Source organism: Condylostylus longicornis, unplaced genomic scaffold, assembly GCF_029603195.1.
Source record: "Condylostylus longicornis isolate FDR11 unplaced genomic scaffold, ASM2960319v2 ptg000144l, whole genome shotgun sequence".
In the NCBI taxonomy this organism is placed as follows: Eukaryota; Metazoa; Arthropoda; class Insecta; order Diptera; family Dolichopodidae; genus Condylostylus; species Condylostylus longicornis.
In genome coordinates, this window is record NW_026578112.1 from 89,426 (window position 1) to 113,572 (window position 24,147).

General features: G+C 23.3%; 1 protein-coding gene across 3 annotated transcripts in view; it reads left to right on the top strand.

Moving 5' to 3' along the window:
* Positions 1–24,147, top strand: part of LOC129615677 (serine/threonine-protein kinase Pak) — a 53,736-nt gene that overhangs the window by 17,770 nt on the left and 11,819 nt on the right. For 2 of the 3 annotated variants that reach the window (XM_055531007.1, XM_055531009.1), the window contains exons 2-3: positions 15,609–15,865; positions 16,219–16,373. In XM_055531007.1, the coding sequence (XP_055386982.1) occupies positions 15,748–15,865; positions 16,219–16,373 (273 nt within the window). In that variant the 5' untranslated portion in view covers positions 15,609–15,747. Of the gene's footprint in view, positions 1–15,608; positions 15,866–16,218; positions 16,374–22,296; positions 22,331–24,147 lie in introns of those variants that run through there. The other variant, XM_055531008.1, reaches the window with a different exon arrangement.

Sequence of the window (24,147 nt, forward strand, 5' to 3'; positions counted from 1 at the left end):
AATGTTTTCAATGTATCATTCCTTCTGAAGTCATTCTAAATCATACATACATATTTACATATGTAATACATTTAATATAATATGTATGTACTTAATTTTTATTATAGATGTATGGATGTGTGTATGTGTGTATTTCGATATATGATGTATGAACGTATATGTATATCCAAACATACATTTAAGTATAATATCTGTGGTTTTAAGGAAAAACTTGCTAGGTTAATAATAAACTATTGTATTCATCGTGTAAATTAAGGGTTTACGTATCTGTAAATGAACATTAAATGTCGTATAATATTATCGTAAATTTCGTATTGCCACTCCGTTGCTCCGAAAGGACCTTGAAATAATGTCATCTCCTTTATCAATGTTTGTCAGTTCCCATCAGTTCCAAAAATATATAATATCTTGAATGGGATTGGAATTTTGGATACGTTTTGTTTACCATATCAAAACTTTTTTTTCCATGACAGTTTTAAAACATTATGAGCGGGCGGCCTAGCATGGGCAACAATGTTGCGTAGCGGGCGAATATACAGTGTATATATCCGGATACATAAAAAATTTGAGGGCCTTATTACTCAAAAAATAACAAGTTTTTGAAAAAAACATAAGAATAAAAAAATTTCTAGAATAAGTTTCTACATCCATATTGCCTGTAATAGGATTAAGTGACATAATCCACACAAGCGGGTACTAGTATCCGACCCGCTCATAAAGTTTTAATTAAATCGGTAGTTAATTGTTCTGGGTAGCTGCCATAAAATTCTAAAAGTTAATTTATAAATGTTTCACAAATTAATTTTTATAGTTAGGTATAAAAGATGTATTCAGTCGGCTAAGATCGACTTAAAAGTTTCTATTAAACGTTTTGAACTGTAAACATTTTTTTTAGGAAAAACTCGTAGAAAATTACATTTGAAATTTAAATAAATTTTTTCTAATTAAACTTATATTGTTATTTATAGCTTTAGAACTATTTAAGACATGTTAATCAAATCTGATAGAATAGAGAAATCGAATTTGAAATAATTTTAAGAACGGAGCAAATTGGTAGTATTTTTTTGTAGCCACAGATCTATTAAACTAAGTTTTTTATTTGTATTTATATGAAATTAATGTGCAGAACCGATTTTTTAATATAATGTACGTGTGTATTTACATAACTTTATTTTCTCCTCGTTTTATTGCATGTACCCTTATAATATATTGTAAATGGATTTTTATATGTAAAAGTAGTTATAGGTACATATATATATGAATATATGTGTTATCCAGTTAAATGTATTACATACATAATACAAATATGTGGAAGTCATAGAGCATAGAAGATAGAACTATGATTTCTTTTTTTATATTTTCGTCGGTTGTTCCTTTATTACTTCGAAGTTGTTAAGTACTTATACATATGTATACATAAATACATATGTAAGTGATGGGAAATAATATTAGAAGAAAATTTTTTAATTATTTGAATTTTATTAAAAAGAACATACATGTTGTTATGTACAAAAAGATTTCTTCAATGCTTGGGAATTTTTAACTTTAACTTTAACAGAAGGTATCAACCTAGTAATGCAAAATGACGTTTAATTAAAGTAATTTTATAAATTTTGTGCATATGTTTAGGAGGAATTTTAAAGCAATAATTTAAAAAAGTGAAAAAGCCGACGAGATATTGCAAAAGATGAAGTTGATAAGCACATTTCCGTCAAATTTTGATTTTAAAATGTGTGTATTTCATTGTAATTATACATAAATAGATCAAACTTAATTCAAATTCAATTAACTTTTCAAAAGAAAACATGTTCCTAATTCGTTCTCGAATAATTATGTTCCAAATTCAAATAAAAAAAATTTGACTAAATACATATATTTAATTATAGAAATCTTTGCTTTTTGAAATATTACAATTTCATTTAAATTTACAATATTATTTATAAATTTCGTTTTCCAAAAAATATCATAATTAAGTATATAAAAATTTGGCAAAGAAATATATTTCAGTATACCCTACCTACACATTAGAAAAGGGCATGTTTTAACTTTGGTATAAAGTACGTAACCACTTATGGAAAGGGTATTCAAGAATTTTGAGATTGAGTACGCACTTATTCGGTTCCAGAAACCGACGTTCCTGCAGAATATGACATATTGATTCCTAAAAGAAAGAATTGGAAGAGGGCTTTTCTATTTATGCTGATGGTTCTAAGACATCCAGTGAAACTAGGGTAGGAGTATCCTGTGAAGAGGTGGGACTATAGTTATCTGTTAGGCTGCTGAACTACAGTAGCGTAAATAGTAATGGCCTCATCAAGGCGCCTTTTGGGGCGCTAGGTCACTGCATTGTCAAAACTGGATTGATACGTATCTGGACCAGAAATTTTTTCTTTTCTGCCAAAGACGGCTGCTATTGTGGGCGAAACCATTCGAGCAATAACTTCGAGTAGCTGCCTTATTCAATTCAAAAAGATTATTTTAATGATATCAAAAATTAATAAAGTTAGCTGATTGAAATTTGGCAGCGATGTTTTCAATTTCAGCTTGGCTATATCCTAAATGTTTCAGTGGAATGGGCTAATTTTAGTGGAATGGGTTAACCAAAAATTTGGTTAACTAGTTCTTTTGGTTTTTTCATGGTGTAGGGTATAACTTGGCTGTGGTTGACTGAAATTTATACTACACAACTATGATGAATAATGGGAAATCGGCAGTTTATTATTCTAAATATATATACTCGTAAATACTTATTATATACATTTATTAAAAATAATTATAGCAATCTCAACAATAGGAAACTATGTACTATATGCATTTAATTAAATTATGAAAATTTTTTCTCTAAAATGTATCTATAGGAATGTAGAATATATTATGTATGTATGTATGTACTTATATGCATTTCCAAGTGTATGAAATACATTACTTATAACATATCAAAGATGATGTGAATTATTATGTATAGCAATTGTGCATTTTTTCAAATTTAAATTAGTACACAAAATTTTTTATCGCAAATAAGCTTAATAATAAATTTTCTGACGGAAATTTCTGAGTGAAGAAACTCTTTCATTCTACACAAAAATCGTAAATCACCTTATTTAAATTCTACGATGCGCGGGAGGGGACATCATTTCATCAATTTTTGTGGATTTTGGAGATACTTTTCTACACCTTGGATGCGATTATTACAAATTACTGTGCAATATCTACAGGATCTTAATGAAACGGGGACAACATAGAACTTATGTCTATCAGGATGTCGAACTTGTGAACTTTTGTATAATAGGTCAAACCTTTCACAGTTATATAGTAACTAGATACCATAAGGCAAACAACAACCAATATTTAAATATCAATCTTAGGAAATCTAGGAACGTCCTTTATAATTCTTATACAAAATTAAGATCATGATGAATTTTCGCCCAAATTTTGAAAGGCGTTCTCTTTCCGTGATTTTCAACACTTTTACGCCCCGATTATTTTTTTTAAAGGCATAATTTCTTTCTTTTTTCCGGATTGTACTTAATTACATACATTTTTGCAAAATTAATGAGACACCAACAAACATATTTTGTCATTTTTTTTACATTAAAACTGAGTAATAATTTAAATGAGCAATAATTTTTTACACAAAAAGGATTCAAAAAAATATCAAAAGCCGGAAAGACGCGAGTTCATAGACGTTAATTATGTAAAACATACAGGTTTTATAGCAACACACTATTACTTCCATTTAAAATATTTAGTTACATGTTGAGAGTTACATGATGTTGACATTAACTTCTTAAATATAATTTTATATAAATGTTACTATTTTACGATGTTATGTTTTTAGTGATTCATTGGAACTGCTCAATTTTAAATAAATTTTTTTTACAAATTTTACCACTTATTAGGTACACGTTTAATTTTATTTTCAATCGATGTGGAATAATCGATATAAATAAGAGATTTTATATATGTACATATGTACCTCTAATAAAAATTTCGATTAATAATGGGAAGGTTCGAAATATGAAGCTAATGGCTAATCGAACATTCAGTAATTTGAGGGCGTTTACTTTGTTATCTTGCGGATATTAGTATGTAAGCGATTGTAAAATTTTCAATGTTGAAATGGCAACACAAACTAAGGCGACTTGACAATGTCAACTGCAAACTATGAGTGAAATATCAAGAAAAAATCATATAAAAAATTGAAATGTAAAATAAATCACCCTTTATGTAAGAATTAAAGTTTCTATTTAAGAATGTAGATAAGTACAATTGAATTATTTTAAATTTTCATGATTGAAATTAGATTTAGAAAAATATCTGAAATTTTAATTTAAAAGTATTCATTTTGCCATTTTATTTCGTAAAGAATTTGTTATGTATACAGTAAACGTGAAATAAAAAATTTTGCTCTAAAATATGTGTCAAATGTGCTCTCATAATAAATTTAATACATGTGCACCATATTGTTTTTTAACGTACTTCCTTATGTAAGAATAAAAATATGATTTCCATTCATAAATAGTATAATGAATAAGCGAGGAAGGAATATGTGTTATATGTACATGTGTATATGCACATGTTTTAATATACAGTACACATATATTTGTACACATAAATTATAAATTAAGTCGTTAGTGTTTTTTTTTTCATTAAAATTGTGTGGGTGTTAAAAAGACTCATTTATAGATTTTTTTTACCGTTCACAGCTACATTTATTTATTATTGTATTTCTTTCAAAAAAAATTTTTTTTTGCTTTAATTCTTAAAACAAGAAAACAAGAAAAACGAAGTGGGAAAAAAGCTGAGTGACACTTTTATTTAGAAAAGAAAAAATACTAAACTTAATTAATTTTTTATCTAGTTATAAATAAACTTCTGAATTCCGCTCTCGAATTTTGACATATAAACAAAAATAAAAAAATAGAAACCTAAATAAAGTAGAAAAGAAATAGAAATATTCACGTACAATAACGGGCACATTTTTTCCGTTTTAGGATATTTTTTACCTTTTATTGTAATTTTTGTTCTCGTTTTTGTTTTCGATATGTGGTCAATGCTCACATAAAAATTGTGTAGAATACCGATTTATTTATAAGTTATTAACATTTTGTTAATAGTTGGATATAGTCTCCCAATTTCTTAAAGGTATGAGTAATTTGAAAATTTGAAAATACATACATGTAAAGTGTACGTACATACTTAAATTTGGAAATCTAATTATTGTTATTATTACGTGTATGTGAGTGTCTGTCTGCTTTTTTTTTTGCAAAATATTTAACATTTAAGGAATGAAATTATAATGTGGTTTGAGAGAATAGAAGAGTGAAGAATAAAATTTTGAGATGGTTCCCTCTCTTCTTTTCTGTTTATAAAACTCAATAATTTTATTGTTTTGCTTGATTGTAAAGAATATTCTAAAGAGCCCGATTGCTGAACAAATCAGAAACAAAGAGTAAACTTCAAATTTTTTTTTTTCAAATAATTAATTAAACGAATAAAATTTTAAAATTATGGGAGTCAGCCAGCCATCCTCCTTTTTGTTTATGCTCATTTTTTCCCTTTTTTAGTTCCTTTTTAGCAAAAGAAAAATTTTGTTAAGAAGTTGCCACATATCGTTTATTCACCTCATTTTTTATTAAAAATCAAGAACAGGCGTTAAATAATCGATATTATTCAACAAATTGAAGTAATAAAGAACACATAATAATTGAATAAAGCTTAGTTAAATCTTAGGAAGTTGATTCATTTTATAATTGTTATACACACACATTAGCCGGGATTAAAGAATACATTTATAAGATTTTCTCTACAACTTATTCCCTCCCACTTTCGATTTTATATTGATCTAATTCAAATGTTTAAATTTTTTACATTAAACTTTTAATTTTTAGAATATATAGGTAATATTAATTCAAGTTGTTGGGATTTAAATACTGGGCATTTAAATTTTTATTGAGTATATACTTTATATCCATAATTTTTAAGACGGTAAAGGTACGGATAGAATAATATGTTTACGATTAAAAAATCAAGTCAAGTGATAAGTAGAAAATTATCAGCTTCATATTCCATAAACAAATATATACATATACATATATAATCTACAATATGCATACAAATTAAATATAATATCAAAGATATAAAGTAGGATTTCTTGTTCTAATAATATTTACTGAAAAGAAGGTTAAAATAAAGTAAGGGATGAGATCACGTTTAATAAATTTCTCTTAGTAAATGATATGATATGATTTAAAAAATTTTTTTTTTTTATTTTTTATTCCTTTTTTATATCCTTGTATAAATTCTATTATACGATATTTGATATGGCACGAAATCTCTAAGAAATATGTATACGTGTATGTATGTATATGATAATATGACTATGCATTTATGTTTAATGGTATTTAAGATGTTTGCTATAAATGCGGTTATTTATGTTAGTAAAATTTAAAACAAAAAATACTATGTGAGCAAATATGTATTATATGCTTATATACTACTTGTGTATGCTATTTAATCATATTAGGGTCAATAGAAATACAAATGAAAGTAAAAATTGAACTTTTAATTTTCAATATGTACTCAATTAAAAGTAAACATTCTGGAATTCGAAATGTTTCTTCAGTAATTAAAGGCATACATTTATTGAATTAGAGAATTTTAAGTTTTTAGAGACATTTTTTCCCTATAATGTTACACGTCAAATCCTTAGATTGCTGGAAATTAGAATAGAACATTTCGATTAGGTATATTATTTACTGATCATGTACCAAAATATTCTTTAATATGCTAATGATATTTTAAAAGTTGTAGTTTAGTTCACATATTCTCATTTTCACATAAGTAAGTGCACATGCAAAACCTTTGCAAATACTCAAATTTGGAAGAATAAAAAACTAAAAGTGCCTATATCAATTATAGTTAGATCATTAATTTCACTAAAATAACTAAATAATAAAGGGTGCATTATAAAAAGGTAAAACTTAAAATATGTAAAACCTTGAATTACTTGGATGAAATTTTCCATAATTTTGTTTAGTATATTTTATAAATATTATAGTGATTTTATTAAAATTTTATTTAGAACTGGGTCAGTCAACAGCATTCGGTGTAAATAATTTGTTTTTGATAGAAAATAAAAAAAAATAATATTATGTAATTAAGGTTATAAAAAAAGTTTATTTAAATAGTTCTATTTTATATATTAATAATTTATTTAAATAATTTTGCAGAAAATTTTCTATAATTTTAGAAATATTTCAAATTAATTACCTTGTATGGTTCTATATACTTTAAAGAAATAAAACCAAAGCAATAGATTTAAATTGGATAAAAATGGTAAATTTAAAATGAAATTATAAATTAATAAATAACTACCTATAAATTTATTTATATCCCGTAAATTTTTGTAGGCTGGTGACTTGGACACTTTAATACGCTTAGAGTTTTGCTCGTTTGGATTGTTATAAGTACTCTTAAATGCAATGCCAACAATAATATTAAGGAATTTTAATTTTTTAAGAAATACTTAATTTCTTAAGCAATTTCATTTAGATTTTAGTATTCAGTGCAATTTTATAAAATTAGGTTTTAAAATAAGTATATGTGTAATAATCTTTTAATATCATTATTAAATTCTAATTGATTCCAAATTCTTAGTATACAAAAAGTTTATTGTATAAACCTTGTATACGATATGTTATCAATTCTTAATACCTTTAATATGTAACTCATATGCTTAATATTGCAAGTTATACTTTTATTGAGTAGTTACTTATCTGTTTAAATACACTTTTACATATACATATATACTTTAATATTTTTTTCCATCAGTTTTATTTTATAATTTATGTTCACATTTAAAAAAATTATTATAATCGAGGAAGTAATAGTTCCAGTTTGAATATTTAATTAATCTGAGTCTGAGTACTTAGTTTTTTTATTATTTTGTTTCCGCTATAAAATTTTTTTTTTTATTAAATTGTAAATTGAGTAGTTAATGCGAAGCCACTAGTTTAAATTTAATTACTTTCTGCTACTTACATCTTTTGTGTATTAAAAAAAAAAAATTTTTTAATTATGATTAATAATTTTAGAAAATTCCTTTTGAAAGTTGAATGAACGGTTTGTATTTTGTGCCAGAATTAATTTTCACTTTTGAAGTAATTTTATTTTAATATAATTGGCACTATTAAAAAGTGTTGTAGTTTTAGGCAGTAATTAGAAAACATAATTTTACATACTTTAAATTACGGTATTGCTCTTACTTTTTAGTACTTTCTTCATTCAAATACTTATAAATAAGGTTTAATTTTCATTTTAAGATTAATTGCGACAGTTCCGTTGGCATTATGTAATTTTCCTAACGTATGACAATGTCGAATTTAAGTTTAACCTTCCATAAACAAATTGGTTCACTTTTTGGCAATAAATTTATAGCAAAATTTTTTTCTTTGTAGACTAATATTGTTAATTTTTTTTTTATTTTTTAAAAGTAATAAGGGTTTAAAGTTTCTTTTTTAATTATTTTATTATTATTATTATTAATTCGATATACTTAAGTTGAGTTGCTTAATTCACTACTAATTTGTCATATTAAAAATTTTATAAAAATAATTTGTCTAAAATGAGTAATTAATAATTTTATCAAAGGAAATAAAGAAAACACCTTGTGAAAAAGAATATTTATTTTTGCGATAAGTTTAATTCAAGGGAATAAATTACGAATTAGTTTGAAGGAATCATAATGTTTTTTTTTTTGAAATTCAATAACCTGATAATTTTGTTTCATTTAAGTATTTTCAATAAGTCAGTATAATTATGTTATAAAAATTATTCTTGCAAAAAATTATTTAGTGTTTCAGTGAATATTGTGTAGTGTAATTTAAATAATGTTATAAGGGTTTAATAATAAGATCGCTGTCTTATATTTAATTTTAAAAATAGTAAAAATTATTTTAAAATTTTGAAGTAATAATTAAATATTATATAAGTATGTTAAAACTATTGTATTAATATAAATTAATAATTTTAATTACTAATGACATATGATAATTTTTGCAAATATTAAAGGCAAGTTTGTATATTGAAATTAGCATTTGTTTAATAAAACATCTAAAATTTATTTATTTTATAAAGCAAATTAAATTATATAAAATAAATTCGAATTAATCCAATTTATGATTTCATATTCCAAGTTAAGAAATTTCAAGAAAGTAATCTTTAAAATGCTGGAAACTGCGTGGAAAAAAAAAGTATTTAGTACATATGATTTAATAGTATTAAACTTACAAGAATTTTTAAGAAAAGTAAAGTTATAAAAATAACGTAAGTAATAATATAGAAAAATTATGAGATCGAGTTTTAAATGGAATATGATTTTCATTTTAAGGAGCTGAATTTCAATATTATTACTAAAATAATCTCATCCTTTTTAAAAATCTTTGTGTAATATCGAAATTTTCTAAAAACATATTTAAAAATTTTCAGTATTTTTTCAGACGATATCATTTTCTTAATTTTTTTCATAATGGTTGTATATTAATTTTTGTGCCAAATAATATTTATTTTTAAAATATAAAATATAAAATAATAAAATTTCAATTTTAAATTTTAACCCTTTCATTTGTATACTTATGAATTGAAGTAAGTTAATATATTCTCTATATTAAAATAATTAAATAATGTCTTACACATCTAGAGTTAAAAGTAATATACCAAACGATTCAGTTGAGCCCGAATGCTTGATAACGTCTAGAATTGTAGAAGTCAAATTGTGATACCAGTTATATTACAAACGATATTATACTGTGGGGGAGAAAGTGTTAAAATATTTGTATACTTAAATTTTAGATTTTTTTTTTTATCTTGACAAGCTTGTGTTTTATATACATACATATTATGTGTGTGTTCTTTTAAAAAAAAAAAACAAAATGTTTAAATTTATAAATCAATATTCTTTTAACTTGAGAATGATTGATAGGCACTTATTTCTATGGTTATATAAAAAAAAATTTTAGAAGAAAAAAGTGCTTATTGATTTTGTTTTTTTTTTTGCAAAAAGCATTTTCTTCCACTTCACTTGTTTTCCACAACAATAACTAACGATAATACTCTTGTATTACGTGGAAATTTTTAATAAAATATACGCAATATTATTTTTTTTCCAATATAATTTTAAATATTCTAAAAACATATATGTAAGTATAGCAGGGATAAATCACTTTTATTATATTTCTTAGATTTTCCAATTTAATTATTTAAAAAAAAAAAAACATTTTATTATATATGTGATTATTTGAAGAGATTTAAAAAAATGTCTTTTTATTTGAAATCCTTTCAAATTTTTTTAGTATTTTTTATTTTGTTATGTTTTTCTATTCAAATATTTTACATATATTTAAAATATTTTCTATGGCAGTATAATTTTGCTAATTTTTTTAAATCAGTTTATTTTTTCGTTTTTGTATTATTTTTTCAATTGATCGGAGTTGATAGACTTGTTTTGCAAAAGATTTTTTTAAATTTTCTGACTAACGTTCTTCATTTTTCATAATTTTTTGATTTTGTTATATAAGTAGGGTCCTCCAAAAGTCTCTCATAAATGTTGTTTTGAGTTAGAACATAAAAAAACTCAGATAAGTATTATAATCTTTCATTATTTTTAGTAAAAATATTACAATTACATAGATGTCAAAAATAATACAATTTAAATGTACAACACAACCGACTGTTATACGAAAATTAAAATTTTTATGGAGTCGTTCACATATTATCATATGGGGTGCAATAACCTCGTTCTGAATGTTGTGTTTCAACTCTAGATTTGTTCTAACTCCATTAGATTAATTTTTGTGGGGTTTTTTGAATAGTAAAGTCTTATCGTATTTCAGTCATTATTTAACAATAAGAGTTATTTTAATTTTAAATTAAATATGATAAAAATATTACAGTCCCTGTTGCAATCAATTGAACTTCTACTGTCAATGAAAATATGATTCGATGATTGTAAATGTGATGTTTAAACGTTTTGTAAATAAACATAAATCGTTCTTATGTATTACGTAAGATTTTCTATGAAAGTATGACGTGTTTTAAACTTCATAACTAATTCATGTTAAATTTCAACAATTATTTAATTTTTTTTTTTTGCGATTGTACTCACATACTATAAAAAATAATAAAATAGCGACAAAATTTGTCACGTTCTTGCAAATTTTTTTTTAATTTTTTAATTGTGATAATATAACAAAGACTGGAAGTTTAATGATTGAATATCTTAAAATAATTACAAGAAAAAAAAACAAATTACAAATAATTGAAATGTTAGAAATATTCTTACTTTACTGCACTATTCCTGTTATTTTAAAATTACATTAGCGATCATAAAAATTATAACAATCTCTATGCATAACTAGACATCGCACTTATTTAAAATATGTTGTTAGTTTAAAAAATTTCCAAGTAAGTGTTAAAAAAGAAATTTTTTTTTTCATTTTTATTATTGTAAATTCAAGAAATAAACGCTTGACTTATTCCATTTCTTTTGCTTTGATGGGTGGGGACTACTTACATATTATATTAAGTACTTAATGCAATCATATAGAAGTAGACATTTTAAAACTTTAAATAAAAATTGAATTATAAAGCATTTACCTATATACGAATGCTTATATATAGGTACATTTATACATTACAACCAAATTATATGTAAACTACTTAAATGTATTTAAGTATTATTAGTAAAGTTTTGTATTTAATCGAGTTGAACTAATTTTTTTCAATATAATAATGGTTTTAAAATATTAGAAAATATGAAATGTGAAAAATTGGTAACAAATATAAATATAGAGTGTAAGTATTTAATTTTATATGCACTATTCTGTTCTATTATTACGCTATGTAATGTTCTGGCAAAGATGCATATATAAGTTCTAATTGGATAAGTAGGAAATAAAAAAAAATATGTACAGTTGCATATGTAATAGTAAAATGAAAGCAAAACAGATAGTACGCATAAAACGCAATTTCCATTAAAATAGTTTATTATTATGAATAAGTATTCTTCTTTTGTAAAGAAGTTAAAAAGTTTAGCTTCTTAAGAAAATCAAATTTTGAAAAATTAAACTATATTTACGTTAACATTATTTATTATATCACTTCATCCCGAACCTAACGATATGAACTCTTTGAGATCCTGTAGGACATCAATGTGCTTTTATGTACCAGTGTAAATAAGACTGTGTCTATTCTTCGCTAAAACTGGACAGAAGCCAATGAGATGTATCATCGTCTTTTCCTTTGCTGCAGATGATATTTCGTATCGGTTTGCTAAAACTCTTAAGTATATATACTCTTATCATAGTACACTATTTGTTCGCTTGCCCTTTTCCATACAGTTTCATTGATTGAATACTGTCCCACCATTTCATTAAGAAAATATTTTACGAAAATAAACATGTCTAATTTCGATAATTAGTTATAACTATTAGAATAGACCAATTTTCATTTAAAGATATTTAAATAGTCTAGAAGATAGAAAAAGGGCTATTCGCTAATTTACTACGGGAAGTACAACCCTCAAACTGATTAATCAGTGTGAATTCATTCGCTTGACCTCACATATTATCTTTGCTTCATAATTTTGGTGCATATTCTATCTATTCCGGATGACTTTTTGATACTAATAAAATGCAGTAGTTGTCTTCACTCCTTCGTTAATGTTAAATTTACGGTTCAGCTTAGCTTTTAGAGTTAGGCATACAAACTAAGTCTGTCCAGAAAAATAAAACTTCGTTTCATCAGATGTTGACCATGTTTGTTGTTAATTTATATTTCCACTCCAAAGTTAAAATGATTAGCTTGCTGTATTAGAAGCACATTATTGTCGGAAAGCGCTTTTTTTAGGCCACCAAGTCACCACCAGTCATGTAGTAAAACAAGTATACTAGATGTTTTTTAATTTAAAATAAGTATGTAATAAATGTAATTCTTGCAACATGGTTAAATACTTAAATAAGTACTAAAATTAAGATGATTTCATTTTATGCAATATAAAAAAAAATTTATATGTTAAAGCATGTAAATTTTGCAAGTACATTACTGTATTGTATTACCAACATTCAATGCACTCGTAATAAAAGCAAAAGTAAATACAATATCAAAATGATTCTGAATTGAAGTTTAGAATAAAGTAAAATCATATGTTCAAGAAATTTGACACAATTTCCCTACATTCAATACTATTATATTTATTTTGCCTACATATGTACATACTTAGCAATTACTTATGCAACTTTACGTTATATTAACCCACATGCAAATGCACTCAAGAAAACAACAAATTTGTATGTACATGACTAAGTAGATAAATTTATATGTGTGCATGTACATTGATAAACGTTTTTTTACTGTCACGATTTTATTATTTTTCTGTTTTTTTAAAGTTTAAGGTTGATATCATATAAAGATATTAAGTAAAATATAAAAATTTTCTAAATATCAAAACCGCCCACGATATATTTGTGTAAGTCAAAGTATTATTTATTGTTATGGTTTTGATTTTAAAAATTATATAATAACAGAAAAATAAAAACGAATGGGCAATTTGTTTAAAGAATTAAATTTCATATTTATTTAATTCGCGAATAATTGAGGTTTGAGAATAAAAAATAATCAGAACTACTTATTTTTATACATAAGTACATCATATCATAATATTATGTTACACACATTTCTACAGCTTGATTTAATTTTTGTGTACACCCTTAAAGTGTGCAGCAATAATCAGTTCAAGGACAAATAATTTAAATTTTTCAAAAATATTTGCTTGTTAATGTAAAAACAATGATCAGGAATTAAAATATTTTTTAATTTATAAAGTATTACGTTGGCTGCGGCAAGTCAAGGCGCTTTTGGGAGATTATAATTTAAGAAACTATACGGTTGGGCAAGAATCAGACTTAAGGGATATCTCATGTTAGCGGGGTCTGGAAAATGAAGACATTTACAGATTCTATGGGGTATATTAGGATACCTCCGTTTACCTTCTGGGAGAACGTGATGTTCTCTCTTATAGAAGAAGGGAATATTGGTGGACTTTGCTCTGAAGTCGGCGATGTTGCAGCCTTTCGATCATACAAAGTGCCCGACTTCATCAGTAGGGTGGATTTCAAGCGGTTGCTTTATGGGTATGCCCTGCACGCAGAGGGGAGTCGCAATACAACTTCTATTTAAAATTTAGCCGAGTATAACTTCTATTTAAAATTTTTTATGTAAGACACCGAAAATGCTAAGGGTTTAACGGGAAATGGGTTCGTAAGGATTACGAACCCATACTTACGGATACAGCCACTTCATTCGTTCTTAATTCGAGGGCATTTTTTCTATATTTTCAATCAATTTCTTTTCAAAACTGTAGGACACCGATAGAAATCGAATTCGTGCTGTTGTTCGTGCAGATTTATTTTAAAAAAAAATTATTTTTAATTGTCTCTTTTGTTCTTCAATAGTTATTTTAAATTTTATTTAAACCATTTTATTGTAATCAAAATCGTTTTACGTATGTATATATGTATAGTTTTTGTGTGCAACCACAGATATGTATATACATACATATATACATATTATGCATATTTATACTTAAGTATCTAAATTATTGATTAAAATTGTTGGGCCTTTAGTTATATTTAACAGAATTTTGAATGATAGATAACTGTTTATGTTTGAAAATGATAAGGAAAAGCAAAAATTAACATATCCATCACAATCTTTTATATATATATATAAGTATAACATTATGCATAATATGATTTTCAAAATAAAATCCTTCGAAGGATTAAATGTCAACTACTTATATGTATAATATGTGTATACATATATACAGATTATTGTATTTATGAAAATGTACATATTTACATGTATTAGTGAAATTTTTCTTTTATTGTTATTATATATTTATTATATGTTCAAAAAAGTCTACATAAACATTTATACAATATGAAAACGTGCAAAGAATATTTCTTTTTTATTGCAATATTAAGATAAATTATATGTATATATTTATATATATATATTTGTATCCACGCGTACATATAGGCAAGAAGATAAATATAGATGAGTGTACTTTTAGATTTCAAATATTTTGTTTTGTATTATATTTCGGTACTTTATGAAATTTAAAAACAAAATTACTTTAAAAACTTAAAAAAAAATTATGCAATATAATTTGAATAATAGTTCCCAAAACTTGAAAAGATCAAAAGACATAATAAAAGTATGAACCAAAAGTAAAGTCTCCACATTTTGATGAACTGAACAATTTGTATATTCTTTAGAAAAAATATCACGAGATATTGACGCTCCTAAAATATAAAGTATAAAAAGTCTGCTCTATTAATTTCTTTTTTACAAAAAGCTTGTATCTCTCATTAAACAAGACATTGCTCTTTCAAATAAAAAATAATTTACACAATCCTTTTATAGAAAAGTATACATAATTTTCATAATTAATGTTAATATTAATTTTTTTTTAAGAATTTATTTTGTAAAAAAATTTTTAAAGGCACTTAATTAATTTTTTTGTTTTTCTCTTTTTTGTTTCGTTTCAGTTGGCTACCGTTTATTTATTAAAATTTAAAAGAAAAAAAAAATAAATTAGCATTTAATATTAAATTATTTAAGAGTAAAGAAAAATTTAATTAAAAAAGAAAAAGAGAAAAAAAACTAAGAACAGAAACATCCGTTAAGATGTCAAGTGAAGAGGATAAACCGCCAGCGCCTCCTGTACGATTGACAAGTAATCGGGGTGGTTGTGATCGTGTCGGAGATGGAGGACCACCAGTTGATATGAGACCTCTTCCGAAAGGTATAATTAATAATATAAATTATTAAATTTTATTAAAATTTTTGTTATTATTTTTAAAATATTGAAATTCTTGAAATTATTACTTTTAAATGGGTGTCATAATGCAGTTTAACAAATTGTTGTTTTCATTTTATAGTACTAGAATTTAATGTAGGGACAATTCTTATTAATTAAAATTATTCATGCACAAAAAGTTTTTACGTTTAAGACTATTTAAATTACAATTTCTATCAGGTATTTTGTATGACGCCCATTATTAGGATGTAGAATCTTTAATATTTTAAATTTTTCGCCATTTTTATTTCTTCTTTATACATTTTATAATATATTAAAGTTTTTTATTATAATTTTAGAACCAGATGATCCGGACCGTAAAAAGAAAACATTAAAAAATAAAATAAAAGGTTCAAAACCATCACATAATGATTCTAAACCAAATATATCATATCCAACAAATTTCGAGCATACAGTACATGTCGGTTTTGATGCTGTAACAGGTGAATTTACGGTAAGTTTAAAAATATCTTTATAATAATTTTTTAATTATAAATTAATTATTATAATTGTATAATATAATATAAGTTAATTTTTAAAAACTATAAAATATTAAAATCAATGTTTTGAATGAATAATTTTTTTTTTTTTTTTTTTGAATTCTATATTTACATATTTACTCTTATTTAATTAAAAATATATTTAATTAATTTTCGCTTGTAATTTCTTGTTTTTAAAACTTGTATACTTATTGAATTGAAAAAAAAAATATTTTGTTTTCTCTATTTAAATTTATTTTTGTATGCAATTAAATTTTTAAGCATTTATTATAAATTTTAAACGTATTTATTATATAAAATTTATGTAAATTTATTTTATTAATTTATAAAGGACAATATTTAAATTAATTTTTAACAATTTAACGCAGTAAGAAAAGTATGTTTGCAGCAAAAATTTAAAGTATTTTTTTTTTTAAGTTTTCTTAATTGTTTTCAACTTATAAATTTTTAAATTTTAATTTTTGTTTTTAAATTTCTTTAATTAAGTATAAGTACTAATATAATTTTCGAATTTCCTTTATTTTATGAAAAAAGAAAAGAACAAGTTCCTACAGTTAGGTCACTTCACATTCTTCCTTAATTTTTTATTTTTAAATTTTTGAATATTTAAAATTTTAGAAATGGATTTCTTCTTATTAAATTAGTTGCCTAAATAGGTTTAAATTGCAATAATTTTTAACAATTCCGAATTAACGTCAAATTATTAATTAAATATAAATTTAAGGAAATTTCTCTTCTTCTAATAGAAACTTTAACTTGTATAAAATTTATAGATCTATTGCTCCTGAAATGACCTCTTTGAGTGTAATTTCATTTGCCTTTACGAATGTGAAAAATTCTAGTTTTATTCTAGCCACAATTTTTTCGTATCATTTCCAATTAAAGTCTATAATTTAGATTGAAAATTTTGAAGTCGTTAATACCAAATTAATTTTCTAGTGTTTCATTCAATAAAAATTTTATTGAATTTTTTTGTAGTATTTTATTCTAATTGTCAGTATGAAATGTATAACAAATTTCTATTTTATTCCATTTATTTTATTTTATTACGAATTTTTTCATTGATATCAAATAAATTTGGTATATACAATGGGAATTAGATTTTATTAATAAAATTCATTTTTAGTGCGGGTATAAAAATTCACAAATATTTCAAATCTCTATTGGTACTCAGTTTTTAATTGATTAAAGCTACCATTTTATTTATTTTATATTTGGTTGTAAATGAATATTCTTGTTCTGATTTTCTATATAAAACAAAAAAGATTTGATTTTAAATCTATTTTCCAAAATTTGAATAAAGTTTAAAAACTGTTGATATTGATTTTATTACTAAATTCTATACTTAGAAAAGATTCTCCATGAAGTAAATAATATGAAATATTAAATATTTTCTGTTTTGGTTAACGTCTTTTATAAATTATTTGTTATTAATATAATTAATTAGTGTGTTTTGCACTATTTGGTTTCAAATCAAGTAATATGATCGTCTTATTTTGATTTTATTTTGATTTAATTTATTAAAAGTATTTAATTTTTAATAAAATAAAGAAAATTTTATTTATACCTTATTATAAATATTTAAATAATGGCCCAGCAATCTCATTGTCACTTATAGGCAAAAATTCTTTAATTAAAAATATTAAAATATTAACCATATAAAACTACCAAAATGTATTTTATAAAAATTTTAACCTAATTTAAAAAACTAGTCATAATAGTTTATAGAAAATAATATTGAATTGGAAAATTTAGTGCAGTGTTTTTAATTTTTGTCTTTTTGTTGCTAATAGGAAATTCCCTTAGGAAAAATAAATTTTCAAAGGATTTTTAATGAATGGAAACGGAAGTCTTTTTTTTTTTTGGTTTTGTTTTGTTGTTAATTAAAAAATTGTTTGTTTTATTCTTTCACTTCAAAATAATGCAATTTTTATTGATAAATAGCACAGGTCTACCTCCTATTCTATTTCTTTTATTTTAATTATAATAATAAAGCACACATAATGAAGTATATTGTCATAAAAATGAGAGTGACCGCTGTTTTATTAGACTCTGAATAATATTTACATATTATGTACATACATTACAGTAGATAATATTTACTTACAGACTTGATAACTGCACATGACTGCAAAAATTTTCAAGTCTAACATTCGTTTGAGTTTAAATAAGAATTTTTGTAATGAATTCTATGATAGCTTTCGTCGCACTTAGCGATCCTTATAGTTGTTATTAATTGATTTCCGTTTTTCTTCTTTTTGTTTCGATTTTGTTTTTTGATTCCTTTTGTTTCATTTTGCTATTTGATTTATTTTGCATTTAGGCAGATTTCATTTTATTTGCCGCAATTGCAACTTTTAACTACAAATTTCCGCATAATATAATTCAATTTTAAATTTCAGTGTTTTATTGATTGAATATAGGCTGTCGTTGTTTTGTTTTGTTTTTTTTAGGTGTTGTTAAAAAGAATAAAGGTTTTCATTTCTTTTGAATAATTTTTCATATACGATAAAATGTTTTGAAAAATATTTTTAAAATTTTACCAATGTTATGGTTTTCTTTTTTGATTGTACATATGAAATTTTGCTGAAAGTTTAGTTAAAAGTTAAATTTAAGGTTTTTAAAAAATTTTTTTTTAATATTTATTAAGTGTAATATTCATCGTTTATTTTTTATTATAAATTTTGAAAAAAATATTGAATGTTTGTTTACTGGGTATTTTTTTAACTGTTATTAAGCTGTTGTTAAACACAAATTTTATTTTTCTTGGTAAAGAATTAACAAATGACAAAAAAAAAATTAAAATACAAGTAAAATCTACTCGAACACTTCTTCGTTCCTTTACTCTTTCCATTTATTTTTTGTTAATTGTCGAGTTATAATCTCTATCTGAGTGACTTTTGATTTCTTGTTATTTATTTTTAATTTTTCCATTAAATTTATTATTCAAACTATTCTCTTTGAGTTTCTTTATTATTCAGACTATTCAAACTGTTTTCTTTGCTTATTTTTTGACCACATTTTGTCTTAAAATATTTTGAATTCAGTTGGTTCAAATCTTGTTCACCATTATTTTAATTTCTTTTCAAGGCGTATTAATTTTTGTTTTATTTTGTTTTTGTTTTGTACAAGCACATAAATTATAATAACTTTTCTACACTATTACTATTCTAAGTACTTATTTAAAATTTTTTTTTTTATAAATAATTTCAATTTTCCCACATTTTTTAATTTTTCATTGCTATGCACTATATTAAAAAGTTTATTAAAATGAAACATGTCTAATCAATAAAGTGAAATGAGTAACTTTTTTACAACAGTTATTAATTTGGGCTGATTTTATTACAATTTTATTTTGTAAAATATTTATAGTGTAAGAATAATTTCACGAAACTTGACTTAAAAAACAGAATCATTCATTTTAGGTAATTCTGTTATACAAATAAAATCTTGCATAAACAATACAAATATAAATTTTATTTTGAATTCATATAGTATTAATAATTTCTTTAAATAATATATCTCATGTATAAACATTTTGACAACTATTTTTTGACATTCTGTTGACATTATCAAATCTGTTAAAGCATTTTTACTGTTCTCTTAAAATATTTCATTTTAATACATTGTTTAAATTTTATTGTCATAATAACATTCATACGAACAACATACGAGTTGAGAATTGTTTTAGTCAAATATTTTTATTATCGAATAGTTTCACTTTTTATTATACAAATTATGATGTTTAAGGTTCATTCAAATTTAAAAATTTTCAAAATACTTAAAGTAATTTTATATGCTTTGCAATAATAAAATACCTAGTATTAAATTAATAGAAAATTAAATAATTCAAGCTGTTATTTTGCCAAAACCAAAAAAGTGAATAAATAGAAAACAACTACTATTCTCTAAAGACTACTCCCTTTTGTAACGAAAATTGTTGCAACTTGTTGAATGCAATTTCTATTCATTTTTAGATTTCTTTATTTTTTTTTAACTGAGAATACCCCTAGTGTATTTAAGGAAGATATAAGAGAGAAAAAAAAAGAAATAGGAAGCACTGAAAGTTTTATTAACATCCTAGCATCACTTTTCTTTATTTTCGTTTTCTTTTTTTTTTCATTTTTGTTTTTCGTTCCTTTATTGGAATTCATTTTGTTTTCGTTCGTTTTCATTCACTTAAAAACGCTTTTTGCTCTTTACTTGTTATTATTCATGTCTGTCTTTTCATACAAATACTTATTATGTTTTTTTTTTCAAAGAAAAATCTCTATTTTTTCATTTGAAAAATATTGTGTATAGGAAAAATAAAAGGACTTTTGAATATTATGTTTAGTTTCTCTTTTTTTTTTTTGCTATAAAATATTTTAAACATGTCGTTTTATTTTAAACGTATGTGATTTTCTATTGTCTTATTTCAAAATAAAAAAAAATATATATATATATATATAAATATAGCAGATAAGTTCTATTTTATTTATAATATTTTCTTAAACAATTTTTTCTGTTTTGTATACAATTGTAAAAAATGAAAAAAATTTAAATAAATCAACGATGACAACGATTCTATTTACTTAATTGACTATTTCTCTATATGTGACTTTAACATAAAAAAGTTAAAACTTACTCGCACGAAATAAATGTATATAATATTATGGAAATACTTTTGGGTAAACTTAATAGATAAATTGGCTTATTAATAAGAATAATTAGTCCTTCTGTTCTGCTATTATGTTTATTTAATTTTTGATTTGACTACACATAATAAGTATAGTAAGATGGGTTGAAATATGTTCTACCTTTGTATTTTACTAATTTATATAAAGGAATATCAAATTGTAACACTTGTAAAACATTGTAACACTTTAATTTTGATAAATTTTAAATGATATTTCAAATCAAATTTTGTGAATTCAATAGAATCCCTTTACAACAGGTATATTGCAATTTTTATAATACATGACCATTTGTATCAATAAATATCGTATACTTTAGAAATTTGTATCGTGAGCAGCCTCTTACCCCTTTTCTCATTCAGTTAATGTAGTAAAAAGATTTAATTTTTAAAGTGACCGGGCCGTAGTCTATGACAAGTTTATCCTTAAAAAATTGTTAATTTTATAAATTATGTCTTTGATAAATTTTTCTGGAAATTTTTACGATATAAATAATTTTTTACGATATATTATGTATGTTTATAAATTTATTGAAGTTATAAATGAACTTCTCAGAACAATACCAAGTCCAATGTGTATATTACTATGAATAAACAACTTTTTTTTATACTACAGAATCACTGAACCATAATACAAGAGTGACAATTGTAATAATCGAAAATCCGATTTCATTAAATAATTCACTGTTAACATTAAATCGTTTGTTCTTTAAGAAACAGTTTGAATTTAAGAACGTATCTTAAACTAAAATGCCTGTATTTTTATTTAACTAACATTAAAATTCATATTAAATATTACGAATTTTCCTAAGAATATTGAACTTCATATATACAGAATTTAAATATTGAAAAAATTTTTGATTTATTATTTTTATTCATATATAAAATACACTAGTATTACTAGGTATATTTATATATATATATACGGTAAAGCGTAGCCATGTATAATATATTCATTAAAAATAATGCAAAGTTTATTAAATTAAAGGCAACTATATTGTAGAGTCACTTATGTGTTTTATTTCGTGCGAGTATCCTTAATATATTGTATAAAACATTGACTACCAATAAATTATATTTCCTGAAGCCTTGTATTTTATTTTTACCTTTTTTATGTTTTATAAATTTTTTTATGTTTTCCTTTTTGTTTTTCAATTAATTTATTTTGCAATAATACCAAAAACAAAAAAGAAAAACGAAAATTGTTTTTTTCTTTGTTTCAAGCTGCCATTAAAAGTAAGTATTTTAAAATTAAATAAAAAAAAAAAAATTATTTTTTATTTCTTATAATTTTTCTAACCCATTCATTAAACCTTTAATACTTACAATATAAGTACCATATACTTACATTTTATGATTTTATAATTTTTTGTTTAAGAAAATTATGTTGGAAAATCAAATATCAGCGGAATCATATAAATCAGACAATATTCGCTTTAGTAGTGCAATTTAGTATCTAGTGTGATCATAGTTAGAAAAAAATTCATTAAATAGTCAAATTTAAACAAAGTTTCTAAGAAAATTTCAATCAATCTTAGACTTAATCACTTAATATTAAATAAAATTTTAAAACGCTATAAAGCGATAAAATTAATACTAGGGGGCGGTACTGTTTTTATGAAAACATGAATCTTTATTCTGACAATGATTTGGAGTATGATTAAGATTTAGAAAATTCAAAAGAAAACCATTAATTTCATTAAAAGTTTTTGAGTTTGAAAGTGGAACAAATGAAAATTTTGGGAAACTGAGAAAAATGGTTGTATACTATTTATTTTATACTGTGAGACCTATTCTCGTAAAACAACATTTTATTGAATAATTAATTTAATATAAAGAGGCATGAACTCATTCATTGGAGCCATTTTCTTTTGTTGAATTATAACAATAAATTGCACCCACCTTCCATTTCCTATAAAATATTTTCTATTTCTTCAATTCAATTTCTTCAATAATATCCTATGAAAATAGTCATATTCTTACATTTGTAAATATTTTTTATGTATAAAAACACAATGTACTTTATATACTAATCGCATCTTTTATTCAGTTGAACTTAAAGAAAATTTTTATGGATAATATAATATTGCTACTATTTCATACTAAAATTCTTTTACACACTTTATTCTTATATTTCAATGGCCTTTTATGAAATTGTATTTAAACCCTTAGGTGATGTATTGATTCTTTTTGGAAATTCCTAATATGGTTATTAGTAATTTCTTATATTTGAGTTATGCGCATTCACTTGAACTCACCATAATCATAAACCCTTGTTCTTATTAAAATATTTCACGTACATATACATATATATATTATATTAATAAGGAAAATTTTATGTTTTATTTTCAATATGAAGAGTAAATAAAGGAAAATTATTCTAATAACAAAATAAGGATTTATAGGAAATTTTAATAAGATGTCATAAAGGTCATAAAAATGTATGAATTTATATAGAAATATTTTATATGTATGAAGGAATTGACTCTTAATGTATTAATATTCGACTTTCAGTGAAAGAAATATATGCAATTATTGTTATTCTGATTTTCATTTTTTTTTTATAATAAAGCAAAATTTGTAAAAATTGTATATTTGTCGGAAATAATATTTTTCTATGACACTAAAATAGTAAATTCGGTGAAAGTGTGAAAAATATTAAGAATTGAAAATTTCATATTATGAAAGAAAATTAGTACTACTCGTATTTATTGCAGTGTTGAGTGAACTAATTTTGAACAGCTTGAAAGCGGCAATTAATTTTTTATAAAAATGCTGTCCGTAACCATATATAGAATCATACTCCCGACATTTCCCTGTACTGGTTTTTTATTCTCGTATAATACGTTAATGTCACATGTGACAGCTATGACAATTTAAAAATTAGAAATATTTTTTTTTTTATATTTTAAATAATTATTATCTGCACATTTTATAGGCATAATAAACTACATTTAATTTTAGACTTTTCTGTTTATAAAATATTGAATTTTAAATTTTGTAAAGTACAATCTGTACAATTAAAGTTTGGGATACTTTGAATTTCATTATTA